Source organism: Thermobia domestica, chromosome 3 (assembly GCF_964235325.1).
Source record: "Thermobia domestica chromosome 3, izTheDome1.hap1.1, whole genome shotgun sequence".
NCBI classification, from domain to species: domain Eukaryota; kingdom Metazoa; phylum Arthropoda; class Insecta; order Zygentoma; family Lepismatidae; genus Thermobia; species Thermobia domestica.
Genome location: NC_137456.1, coordinates 175421607 through 175436065, shown reverse-complemented (window position 1 = coordinate 175436065; position 14459 = coordinate 175421607). Strand labels below are relative to the sequence as shown.

Genomic DNA, 14459 nt, shown 5'->3' with positions numbered 1-14459 from the left:
CTGATAAACCTGGTACATACTTTTGTTATAACGTTCAAACACTGGTCAAATTCCAAGATTTTGACATTGGCTCCGACCTATGCGTGGAAGGAGTACGTTTTACAAAGTCGGAAGTTTTTGCCCATGTCGATACCACTGCAGTACCCCCGTCTACTCCTGATGAAAAGGCGCAGGAAGGACAACAGGTAGGTGACCAAATGTCAGCAAAGGAGTTACCAGTTGAATGCTTTTGGACTACAATATTAAGTCTGGTGTGCATTTGGAAGCAGATTCAAACACCGCAATTAATCTGAATGTGCAGTCACTTACTAGTGAGTCATATCTGAATCCCTCTGTATATGAAAAACATAAACTTTAAAAATTAAAACCAACTGTTAATGGGGTGTCAAAAGTCAAAGGATTACATAATTTTGATGCCACGGAGCTTGCAGATGCAGGAATATGGGTACGTCTAAAAAATTAAGAGTTGGTAATTTTAATGTGGACGATTCAAAACTAATTTTTGTCCTGTTGTAGTCTCCTTTTTATAACCGTCACCAGGTTATAGGAGTATTTTTGTGGACGCCCTATATATTTGGTAAAGATAGTAATTATTTTTCGATTTATACTTTATTCTGCTACACAAATAAGTTCTTTCTTCGATGGGAACTGTTTTCCTTCCCATACAACAGGACAAAGAAGTTTTTCATCATTTATTCATATATATATATATATATATATATATATATATATATATATATATATATATATATATATATATATATATTCATATATATATATATATATTCATATATATATATATATATATATATATATATATATATATATATATATATATCCAAAACGTTCCTTTGTGGTGAGAACATTTTAGTGAGCGATGAAGGTTCTCCTCAGTGTTTCTCCCTGACTTATTAATATGCAAAGAGTATGTTCTATGGTTATTTGAAACTGAATTAAGTGTATCTTCCAATCATTTATGAAAATACTGCGATCCAGAGCACACCAGGTGTCTGAGCGCCAGAACGACGACAGCCACATCGCTTTACCAGTTCGTAATCTTAACGTTCCCACGCCCAAGTTATCGCAATGTCTTGTGCGTCGTGGAGAGTGGAATAAAATTAACGTTAATTCTTTATTATATTCGATATGCATGTACATACAGGTGAGTGATGAGTGCTTTTGAGAATGAACTGCCAACATTGGCCAGGCAATCAGTGCAGCTCGTATCTCGAACCTGAGTTCGTGGAGTGTTACTCCGTACATCCAAGAAGACACCATGTCAGTGGCATCAAGTATAATGTTGTGCTAAGGGGCATACGTTATTAGCCAGTTAAGGACCTAGTTATGGCTAGCCCCAATCAGTGAAGTCCCAGGTTCACATACCTAGTTCGTATTTGTTATAAACGCGCCCTCCAACATTCTCATTCCATTTTGGTGATTACATACTTTTGTTGAAGACTAATGTCGACCTCTAAGAATTTTTTTTGGAGCAGCAACCATACTACTTATCCCCCGACACCCCCATAGTGCTAAATCACCCATGTGCGTTAACTGTGTGAGAAAAGTATCTATAGTGGAATCCTAATCATAATCTTCCATACAGATATATAAAAGTGATAAAGAGCTATAGTGTAGTGAAAAAGCAAAGTGTGATTTTATTTGTGAAAATAATTATATATATTCAGTGTTGAATGTTGTAATTGTTTTCTAATACGTTATTTTTTATTAGTATTTTAATAAATAAGCATGGTGTCGTTTAATTCAGTGTGTTTTTGTTGTATGTGTGAGTAATGTTTGTGTGCATTGTAGTCTGAATGACCGTTTGATCGTTCGTGAGGTTTTCGAGACGGGACATCCGAACCTCTCGGTGCCTAATGCTCATCTCGTTATTGACACCGGCAAGCAATTTGGAAACAATTCTGTAATTCCTTTTTAGAGATGTCCTTCAACGTCTTACCCAGGTAAGTTCAGGTCTCCTGAAAATACTCATTGGCAGGACAACGGAGGACATACCCCGGGAAGGTGGTTATATTTAAATACATTTATAAAGTATTTGCAGTTTCGCCCACCACTCTATTGTGGAATCGTTGTGTTTACTTTATGTATAGTTTTAAATTTGTCACTATTATCGCTAATAGGTTTACTTCTTCTGTTAAACAACAAGCATTAAGGGATTTCATTTATAGATACACAGCTGATATTGATGTGTTGTTCCCTCAAGAAGTAGCCCGCATAGAGCACGATAGTCTTTCAAATTATACATGTTTTTCTATTTTACGGAAAATGGGCTAGGTACAACTACCATCTATCGTAGTGATCTAGGGCTTAAGGAAGTTAACGATCACATAAATGAACTACTCTCTTTTGGGATGTTTAACATATCAAATTTTGTTTATATGCAATCGGGTTCCCATAAACCAGGAAAGAGGTAAGATTTCTGTAACACTAACCTTGCATAGGCCCTGTTTAATGGTTCCAATTCTGAATTTTAGCTAGATATTTTAGCTCAATTTTAATTTTTTTTTTTTTTTTTTTTTTTTTTTACAATTTAACTGTTTCCTTAACACCAGCGAATAGGAGGCACATACAGTTTAGTTCATGTATAGCACTGTTTTCGACTCGCCGACCTGGCTCATTCATTTTACACATCCCACTCTTCCAGCGCAATGGACCGCATTGATGTAATTCACTTATTATTCAAATACAAGACAGTAAATGGGTGAGGCCGTAGCGAGCAGGCGCGTCTGCAATGCTGAATATGTGTCCAGATTAGGGTAGTGGAAAAAGGCATTTCTTTTGCAGTCATACATTCTCCTATAGCACTTGTAATGGTTTCACATTAGTAACGCTACACTTGTAAAAAAAATATATATATATAGTTTCTGTATATTGTGCGAAAGTTTTTTTCGTTGTCCGCTTGTATATCTCCAAGAACTAATTGTGTGAATAATGTTTAGCAAGACTTACTTGCGGTGAACATGGATACTTAGAACAATAAACTTAATTTAAGTGTTTTATCTGTAATACAGTGGTTTCCAATCGTAGTGAACTTTATGTAGTGTTATAGAAATAGTGGACCAGAGTTGAAGATTTTCTCATAGCCGAAAGAAACTCTTCAGTCCCTACACCTGCCTATGTGACACTAAGATTTCAACCCTTATCAAAATAGTCAGCTTGACAGGTATTTTGATGATTTTTTCACTAGTCTCTTGAGCTGGTAACATAGAAGACGATGAATTGCCAGTTTGACAAGTCGTGCCATCTGGTGTGTGGAAACGAAAACACAAAGCTATAAAATCACGAAACTGAAAGAAATGAAATCTTTAAGGTTTACGTTCAACAGTTATGCCGGCTAGGCTAAAGGAGACGGTGATGATGAGAAGTGATTGAAAATAATGGTATGAAGAAAGTGGGAGAACCCTGACAAAACCTACGCACACTATGTTTGTCCACCACGAAGATCACATGGCGTGAGCTGGGATCGAACCAAGGACTCCATACTCCAGAGGTGAACGCTCTACCACTGAGCCACCGCAGTGCCCTGTAAAATCATGTATGTGTGTGAGTGCTAAAGAAGACATGAGATAACCTTATGACTTATGAGAAATATTTAACCCCAAAAAGTTCAAAAGTCTAAATATGTAAAATAAGTAAGTGAAATACTGTTATCTATTAATGATCAATCAATAATTTTGTATTTCACTATAGGATATTGTTAAACCATATTACATGGGTATATATTTTGTTTCCTGAAGTAGGCTATCCATGACAAATATAAACGGCTTTCGGGAAACTTTCTTCTCAACGAACTACGCAATATTTACAGAAGATTCCGTCTCTAGGAACTAGGCGAACTGGATTCCGTCGCAATGAACAGTAGCTCACTGTCATTGAGAGTTTGTGAAGTATCAAGATTTTTGGCATTTAAAAATTATTTTAAATGGATTATGAAGTGCTAAAAGTGGAGGAACAAACTACCATCGCCAGTTTCTAGCGACATAAGAATGTAATATTTTTTATTAATAAGGCAATATTAAACTTTCGTATAAACGGATAATTTAGATAAACGGCATCGGATAAAAGGACGGTCGTGAACCGATCAACTAATCTATCATGAATTACATTAATGCTGTATTCTCTTAGCGTGAACTTAACCTTCCAAGGATATCATATCTAAGTAATTAACACTGGAAATAAATACGTATATTTTATGTTCAACTGTGAGCCAAGCTTTATACATTAGACTATATTTGATATTTACATCAAGTAACGAACAACCTATTATATTTAATTAAATATTTCAACAAAATAGTTTTGTGAGCGAACTTTTTGGCAAATTTTACATTAGCAGAAGTGCTGCCATCTGTTTCCGATATTCTTTTTTTTATCAAGGATCATATAAAATAGAGGATCTGCCCTTACAGAAAGACGATGATAGAAACGAGAGTAGCCAAACCAGACGTGCCGATGCTCGGTTGCTTTTTGGCTTCACCGATTAATAGGATGAAGATACATATGAGCAGATCCTCTATTTATAACATCCTTGATTTTTATACTGTTTTCAGTGCATAGAGTGTTTCAGTGTATTTCAACTGAGCTAATCACATTTGACAGTACGTTTGATTACTTTGCTGGTCATTTCCTAATTCTTCTCTTTTATTCAGGAAGCGTTGTTGCCAAATAACATCATTAAGTCCGTTAAAATAACACCAGACATTTATGTCAAAGCTTAAGACAATTCGAGTAACTCAGAGTAATTACTATGAATTAACGCAGCTATTTTTAACTGTGTAAATATAAGTTCAGTCAAATTAACCATTCTCCGATCAGAACACTCTTCGCCAAGCTACTGTGCTTGCTTTGTACCCACACCATCTTATGACATTTCTATAGTCAGGTTAGGGGGCGCGGTGGCTCAGTGGTAGAGCGTTCACCCGGGTTCGATCCCAGTCCCCGCCAAGTGAACTTTGTGATGGACAAACACCGTGCTCGTGGGTTTTCTCTGGGTTCTCCCGTTTCCTCCCACTTTCTTCAATTCACTCATATCTCTCATCATCGCCGTCTCCTTTAGCCTAACCGGCATAACCGTGGGACGTAAAACTCAAAGATTTCATTTCATTTTTTTTTCTATAGTCAGGTTTTTGAATTGATGAGACTTTTAATAACAATTTGATTTTCCTCGCACACAATCCTCAAAACTTGACACAAGGTGTAAATATATTGTGCAGTTTTACTATATGAATCTATAGTATAAATAGTAGTAGGAACAGGAGCGGGTTAGAAGTCCCGCAGAGAATTGTTGGGTTCCGTTCTCGACATAAAATTGGCAAATTAAAGACTTGCCCAAATTTTTCAGTACATTTTACAATCTGTGGATCCGTATAGAAAAACTGCACCAAAAAGACAGTATATTTAAAGATATTGGGCCTTATACAGAGTCGTTCTGACCCGTGATTAGTACCATACTAAAGGGTTCGACTAACATATGTTTCCTGTAGTAGTCAGGCCTTTAGTGTGACGCTAGTCATACATCAAAACGACTCTGCATAAGGCGGACTGTCTTTTGTAAATGAAAATTTCATTGTATTGTTTGTATGGACAAAATTAAATTCCTTGATTTACAAACAGATAAGATATTTTCCTTATATGTTCATACGTAAGCCTGTAGAATGACTTTAGCATAATCATAGTAGAAAATGATATATCAGACTTTAATGAACTATGCCTCCTTCAAAACTCATAAGACGGCAAATAGAATATTATCAGCTCTTGGAGAGTTGACTCATCCGAGTACAAAATATCCTTCAGATTACACCGTGTGCAATTGCAACATTGTGCATAGTATTTATAGCTGTCTTCGGTGATTCAGAAATGTTTGTTGAAAATGAAATCACTGTTCAGATAATGCAAAGGTAAGGAAAATATGTTATTTGCTCGATTCCAAATCGCATTCCTTGAAACCTGTTTGTTTTCCTATTTCATATTCAAGCTACATTATAATTGACTAATTCTCAGAAATCTCCCTTGGTTTTGACACTTCTGATTTACAGTATTTCGTGGGTAGAAAGTGTGTGCAATAAGCAACCATTTAAAACGGAATGAACCTTGAGAACAGTTCTTAAAGCGTGTAACGTTTCCAGTTTACTGCAGTTTTACAACTAAATTTTATTATCAAGTATGTTCTTACAAAGAAGATTAATTTTGATTCAAATGGTGAGTCTGAATCTGTTGTAGCACACTAGTTTTTAATACGTAGCAATTGAGTATCCTCCTTTGTCAAACTTAACCTCCAGGTCGATAATTTCTTCATAATGTTTTACATTTCTTTCTTTTAAGATCAAATCTGGATCAAAATGGAGATCTCTGTGTTGGCAAGTTACGGAAAATGTTTGCTGACAAAGAATGCAATACACGACAGCTCAGTCTTGTCTTTTCACTCACAAGGGAACGTCTTATATTGATAGTAGCATTGCCCAATTAAACAATGTGCAGTCGATAGAGGAGTGAAGAAAAGTGAGATATCCAAAGTTTTACGAGCCGACACCCAGAAACACAGGAGATACAGAGGAAAGAAAAATCTAGAATCATGTGAAGATAGCAATGCAAAAGATACACTGACACAGGAAGAACTTCAAAATGATTAAAGTAATCGAAATGTCATTATAACAATATAGTATGTAAACATTCTACCCACAGATATGCTAAAGAACATAATATGTAATGCAGTGTTGCCAACTGAGCACAAAATGAAGTTTTGTTAACTAGCACGGAACGCAAATTGTAGCATGTAGAAAATCTAATTATGCGTAGAACCATACCTGTGAAGTCATGATGTACAGTGTTGCCAACGTTTGAAGATAGTCCTATATGATGTCCTACATGAATCTCGGCTGTAGAAGAGTACGTACAGTGCCAATACACTGCGGAGCGTTTTATCAACAGCAACACTGAAAAATTGACTAACTGTTACGAATAATGTGTAAGGTGATACAATATTACGTGCAAGTGCCACTTATTGCATAGGTAAAGTTAATTGGATTTTCTTTCCTCGTGAAAGATGCATATTTACATTTGGACACATTCAGGATTAATTTATTTTTATCACAAAATATTTGAATTCTTTGTAGAACCTATAGAAGTTGCGCGCAGTCATCAATTGAACTTACTTTGGAGTATAATTTGAGAGTGTCGGCAAAACTGAAAAACTTGAGAAGTTTTGATACACTTAGAAATATCATTAATTACAAGAAGAAATAACAGGGTACCTATATTAGATCCTTGAGAAACTCCCAATAGAATATTGAACTTGAAAATTACTCGTAATTGAAACATCGTCTAGGCCTAGGATTATTCAACTGGAACTCTCTCCAGCTCTCTGTGAGAAGAGTTTTTTTTTCTTAATCTTGGAATTTAATATTTGTATAGAAACTTGTACAAAAATTTAGCTTCTGTACTTCAGCTTCTACGTGGATCCAAAATTATTTATGCGATCGAAAATAGTATGTGGTAGTTGCCAGCTTAGTTTCTGGTCATCGTAACCTCCCTTGTGGGGTCCCTTAAGGTAGTGTTTTAGAGCCTCTTCTTTTCTGTCTTCATATTAATGACTTATCACAATCTCTAAAACACTGTAAGCAGTCTTGGGAAGTAACGTAACGCGTTACTTTTAAAGTAATGTTTCCTAGTAACGCGTTACATTTTTTCCAAAGTAACTGTAACGGTAACGCGTTACAAATTTTTAAGTAACGTACCTAGTTTGCGTTACTGTTTTCGCGTTACATTTCGGATAAGTAACTACAATATATGTATATTTTTTCGGAAACAAACGTTTCTTTCCTGTAAGTGAATTTCTCAGAATGAAACAATCGAGCATGAACTACGTATGTCAGTGACCGACAATCACCAACACACAGAAAAACATAAGTTCGTAGTGCCATTTGCTGTTTTTGGAAGATGAGGACAGCCTTAGGGAAATCACGTGTACTGATTGCAAGCACCTGGAAGGTTTTATCATAGATTTTGACAGCTCCAAATCAATACATTCAGTGAGCGAACTAGGAGTGCAATGATACCGGTAGTCTATTTTACTTTAATTGGTGTTGTTTTTATAAAGATACAGAACGAAAATATTTACTGTTTGAACATCTGAAAGAATATTTTTTCTTAAGAGCTGAGGATGATGGTGGAATAGAATTTAAAAGTAAAATGTCTGAAGTGCCTCGGCGGAAAATATTTATCAACAACTAGGGTGCCATAATTAACGATATACAGTAAGGGGTTAATATGAATAAACTGTGTTCTGATGAGCAGGCCTACTTTATTACTAGAAAATAGTTTGCTGATGGTATGCAATATTGGGGTTCTTTCAGATCAGTTTGCTTATCCTAGAGTCCCGTTGATTATAATCGATTTTAGAGTTACTGGCAAGTTTTGATTCACCCCCAGTTCACGTGCTCTCATTTTATTAGTGTAGTGTAATGTTTTTCTATATTCTGTATTTTTAAATTTACATAGACCCCGAACAACATTGTTATTATTATATAATTAGTTTAGCAGAATAATAATAAGCAACCATTTTTCCTAACGCATAGGGATGATAACGAGTCAAGCTAAAACTCGACTCCACTCGAATTCAAGTCGAGTTTCGAGTCAAGTCAAAAGTACTACTCTCGAATCGAGTTCCGAGTCGATTCAGATTATCGCGTCGAGTTTCAAGTCCAGTCGAGTTTGATAAATGACTCTTTCGTTTTAACTCGTCTTGAAATCATGGCCAGATTACAATGGAAAGCGAAGTCCATGAGAAATGTAAGCTAAACAGTAAAATGGAATAGTTTTAGTGTTGCTCGCGAGAAGGGACACTGTTCGCATCTCATCTCGTCTCGATAGCGAGACCATAAGATATTTTTTTAATAACAAGCTCAGCTCGGCTCGGCTCAACTGAGAAGATGGCTCGGTTGGGGTGAAACATCGGCTCGAGCTGGCTTGGTAGGGATGAGCCATTTGCTCGATTCGGCTCAACTGAGCCGAGGGGCTCTAGCCGAGTCGGTTGGGTGTTGGCTCGTCTCACTTCTCGGTTCGGGTCGATAGTGAATGAGCTGTGAGCCGAGCTGCTCGTGTCGTTGACAATTCTAAGCCCGGGCCAGTGCCCCATAACTTTTAACAGTGTTGGGCTCAAGCCCGAATACTCAGACTAGACCCTGAAGCCAAATTCGGAAGCTCGTTAACAATATCCTTTCTCCTAGACTTCACGACTACTGAGGTTGGCAAACAACTAGTTTTTTAGTATTCAAATACAAACCGCCTATCTTTCATGTTTATATACAGTGTTGTTATAATAATAATAATAATAATAATAATAATAATAATAATAATAATAATAATAATAATAATAATATAGCAGTAGTAATAGTAGTACGGAAAATTGAAGTTATAATTTTTTCACATATTTAAAGTTTCGGACCTAAAAGTAACGCGTTACTTTCGAAGGAAAGTAACAGTTACTTTTCTGGGACAAGTAACGCGTTACTAACGCGTTACATTTTAAGACAAAGTAAAGTAACTTGTAACGCGTTACATTTTTACAAGTAACTTACCCAACACTGACTGTAAGCATCACATGTATGCGGACGATGTTCAATTGTATCTATCTTCTTCACCAAAGCAAATAGATACATATATAAGAAAGATGAACGAAGACTTGAGTAATTTGTCTAAATAGTAAGCAGATATTTCTTTGATTATAAAGCCAGTCAAATCAAAGTCAATTTTAATTACTTCCAAACGTGCAACAACGTTAATAGATGTTTCACTTGTTCTCAATATAACTTTAGAAGGCGTAAACATTCCCTTCTCTTCCTCTATGAAAAGCTTGGCGTCATATTTAACAAATATTTAACTTGGTCGATCAAATTAACGCATCATGCAAGAAGGCTTTTGGAATTCTTCATTCTCTCAGCAAATTAAAAAAAAAAAAAAAACTGTTTACCAACACAGTTAAAAAAAAAAACTCTTGTTCAAACCCTAGGGGTACCACATTTGGAGTACTGTGACACCGCCTTAACTGACGCCGATATACATTTACAAGAGCGTTTGCAGCGAGTACAAAATGCTTTTTTACTCTCTAACTTTTTTCTTTGCTATTGTTAACTATATTCTCTAATTTTTCATTTTTGTATCATGTTTAGGTGGTGGATAAGGCTTCATATAGCCTTAACCTCGACATGTAAAATAAGTCGAAATAAATAAATAAATACAAGTATATTATAAAATACTATTGAGATTGGATGAAAACATTTTGTAACATTAATCTTTTTCTAGCCATCCTCCTTAATAGAACTTAATATTTTCTAATTCCCTTTTCGTGTGTTCTGAAAATAAGTTGCTATTTTGCACTTTTTCACATAAAGAACTATAGAAATCTAGATTTTTCGCATGTAGGTTCAAACTCTACAGGGAGTACAATATCTCGGGTAAAATCAACTATTACGAAGTATACTTGCGTTCAAAAATTAAAAAAAAAAACTCATGAGAAAATGACACACAAGCGAAGACAGGGGACCGATGATTGTCTATGGAATCGGACGAGCTGCTAGGCATTAACCCTTAAACTACGGAGGTAAATCTTTAAGGAAACTTCACTAGTAATCGCTACTTCAAGGACGTTGCAGAGGTCGAAATCATACCCTCTATTCAGACAATTCCAGACACCATATATTAAGCAGGAAAACGCTCAACCAAAACATATCCCATTATATATCAACATTCTTCGAGAAACGACAAGTACCTGGTCTGGTCTGCACAATTACCTGACATATCGCAATCGAACATGTTATTCAGAAGATACTGTTGATTTCTTGTGGACTTACATGTAACCAGTGTTGCAGTTGGGTCTTCGTGAACACACTGAACTCCTGTTTGATTCGATATCACTACGAATAGAGCCTGTCATTTCACTTTCTTTATGCTATAGTGATTTATAAAGTTTAGTTGTGGTGCACAGTTTTCAAGTTATAACTGTACAGTAACACGATGAATCTGTAGTACAGATTTTATTGCACTTATAGGTGTCATTTTAATGTAATTTTCACCAACATCAGTGTATATATCTAAGGAGTGTTACTGCATGCAGTAATTCTATTTAAATGACTTTTTAATATTCAACTAGATATTCATATTTTCTTTTTCAAACTAGTATTCGTAACAATTACAACTATGATACAATACTACTGAAAACATGTTTCATATTCTTTTTCTAATTTGATTGTAAAATAGGTGATGAGATAAACATGGATGCATTAAAATTTATATTTGCCCTAACAATCTTATCAATGAAACATGAATTTCATGAGTACGTATATATTTCCAGAGAGTGTATTTGCGGTGAACATTCCCGTATATTTTTCGTGATTAATTATGGGTCTGGAGATGTCCTCAAAACTCTGGTGTTCCCAATTTCATCTGTGGTCGTATATATATCAGTGCTGGGCAAAATAGGTAAGCAAACCTATTTGAAATACAAAATACAAAATAATATCACAAAATGTATTTAAAATACAAAATACAAAATATTTTTCAGAAGCATATTTAAATACAAAATACAAAATACGTATTTCAAATACATTTGCAAAATACAAAATAGGTATCACTAATTTTATATATAGTCTGCAAAATATTCGTATTGACTATGGTTCATATAATAGTTTAGACACAAACACAATCATTCTCTTTGCACTAATCAACATCAAGCACTTCCATTAGGACTACATCAAACATGATTCTTTCATTTAAGGTAATGCTTATTCGTTTTCAGCAACAATTGTTTCTCGAACATTTTTCACTCATGCTCATTCTCTGGGGTCTCCTAATGAGGACCCCAAATGAGAAAAGTCACTCAACAACCACTGAACTCGGCACACATGTATTGAACTTTTTAAATAATTTAAGAACAAAAGGGCACTTCTCCAGTGTACACAGTGAAGTATCTGAATTCTAAAGGTACTGGAGACATTGCAACTGAGAAGCATTGGAGGACGCATATTCCTCGTGATCGCTGGTGCCCAATTCGAACAAATAATATTGTTCATCATTAAGATTATCTGCTTTCTCATTTGATGGCACACTCTTCTTAGTTGAGTGTTCATGGCGAATCTCTTCCATAAATGCATCTTTCACAGATGATCTGTTTTCCTTGGGAACCCATCTAAGTTTAAAAAACGAATGAGTGACAGAAGCAAGGATAACATCATTTATTGATGACTCCAAGGATAAATATTTATGGAGTCTTTTGTCCATGCCCTTTAACAATGTCTTCACTAGCGGATTACAGTACTTTAATGAACGTAGTTCCAATTTTTCCCGAACTTTCTTCACGCAAATAAGTTCTGGGATAAGCTCACCATAAAAGAAAGTCAGACGATTGGAGTCGATCAAGTCCTTGTGAGATAGGCTCCATACAATTTAAATATTCGTCAAAGCTATAGCTAGATATTTTAGCGGCCGGGACGAAGTGGAATTCGGCGCCTCCCTACACACCTTACCAAGCTTTTTCTTTTCCCTTTTTATATTACATATAAGAAAAACAGCTTTTGTTGTTACACTACGATGAATTTTCATCAAGCTTCTTGGACAGACCTTGCAACAGTCAAAAGCGATCATTATGTATTCATTTACAAATAAGACTTGTTTTCAAGAGGCTTATTTTGAACTGTTTGCCAAACTTGACAAAACTACAGGGTGTGGCACGTAAAACCGGTCCGTAAAGTGGACACATAAAATGAAATGTAATGTATTGAATATGACTACTCACCTTCACAGCAGATGCTGAAAATGTCCTCCGCCCACTGTTCACTGTCGTCTCAATGAATATGGGCCCAATAACGCGTGTGGCGGAAATGGCACACCAAACACCAATCTTCTCATCATGCAAGAGTACCTGGTGGATTGCGTGTGGATTTTCTGTCGACCAACACCGGTTGTTTTGGGAACTTACGTACCCAGACAGGTGGAACACGCCTCGTCACTCATGATGACCATTAGTGGATCCAAGAAACCACTGGCAACATTGCTCAACAGCCATGAACAGAAATGCACCCTCTTCTCCAGGCACCTTCAGTTCTTGCACAACACTTATCCGGTACGGTTTTAACTTCAGTCATCTTAAAACACGTCTGCAACTTCACTCACTCGAATGAACCTGTTGACTCAATCTCCTGGTTGACTTTCGAGGACTTCTTGTCATTATCTCCTCCACCTGCATCTTTAATTCAGGTGTGCAGACAGATGGTCGTCTGTTCCTGGGAGCATTTTGAACCGATCCTGTACGCCGCCATTTTTCAATCAATTCCTGAATGGTGCTTTTTGCTGACACAGAACGTCCTGGAAATTTCTCTCGAAACAAATTCTTTTTTTTTACAAAAGATCTAGTGAGAAAGAACCCTTCAACAATGGCAACACGCTCGGGTATCGAATACGGCATTACCACACACTGACACTCACCCGGCTTAACACAACCAGGCCTTTTTCTCAACTGGTTTCGACAAGTTTCACTGGCTGCGGCTGCACGTGACTGCTGCAGGTCACGTAAGTAGACCCGACCTCGACACGCAATCCCTTGGTAGGAAGGTATATCATTTAAGTGTTGCCAAAAACACAATATACCACAATATTACGACGGGCCGGTTTTACGTGCCGCACCCTGTACCTTTGGTTGTATACAAATCCACTTGGAGAACAGTTATGGAAATTTACAGCTTTTACAACGTATCATATTATCGATAGGAAATGAAATTTCAATACATTAGAAACTATATGCTTTTAAAATGTTCAAAATGAGTGACAGCATTAATTTCCAGTAAGAATTGAAACCTTTTGAAATTTTATTTTGTATGTGACCGCACAAATAATTGTACCATCTTGTACGAATACCATCTTGTACGACAAGGTATCCTCGTCGCCAAAAGTGCCTTTACATCGCCGTGACGGGTATGTGACAGCGCAGTACTCCGAGGAAGGGATGGTTGCATAAGAAATTGTGATTAATTTTGAAGAGTTTTTATTTTGACTAGGGAAATAACGTAGTATAGGGAGTAAAGGCATAGATTTGAAGCATCAGCGAACTGTCACATCTGAAAAGATTCGTATTTTCAGTTTTTCAATTTATTGTCCTATATGTGAAGTTAATAACTGCTAACAACTGCTACTAGCGCTTTTCACTCTTCAGGAATTTACTGTGACATTTTCCCAGGACACTTTTCTAAGTCCTAAATGAGTTAGTGAATTACTTGATTCGCCTCACTGTTCTCATTTGAGAATGGAAACTGATTAAGTTGAACGTGAATATGTTTCGCTGTCGTTAAACAAGGGCCGCAATAAATGTAAATAAGATTCTTATTATTAAATAAAACACAACAGTATTTATTCTATATATAGCACAATATAATAAAGTAATTATGCAACATGATAAT

General features: G+C 36.1%; 1 protein-coding gene across 1 annotated transcript in view; it reads left to right on the top strand.

Annotated features, from left to right (window-relative positions):
- Positions 1-6016: 6016 nt before the first annotated feature.
- Positions 6017-14459, top strand: part of LOC145680874 (uncharacterized) — a 102475-nt gene continuing 94032 nt past the window's right edge. The window contains exon 1 of the mRNA XM_081752015.1: positions 6017-6213. Coding sequence (XP_081608141.1) covers positions 6178-6213 — 36 coding nt within the window. The 5' untranslated portion in view covers positions 6017-6177. The remainder of the gene's footprint in view (positions 6214-14459) is intronic.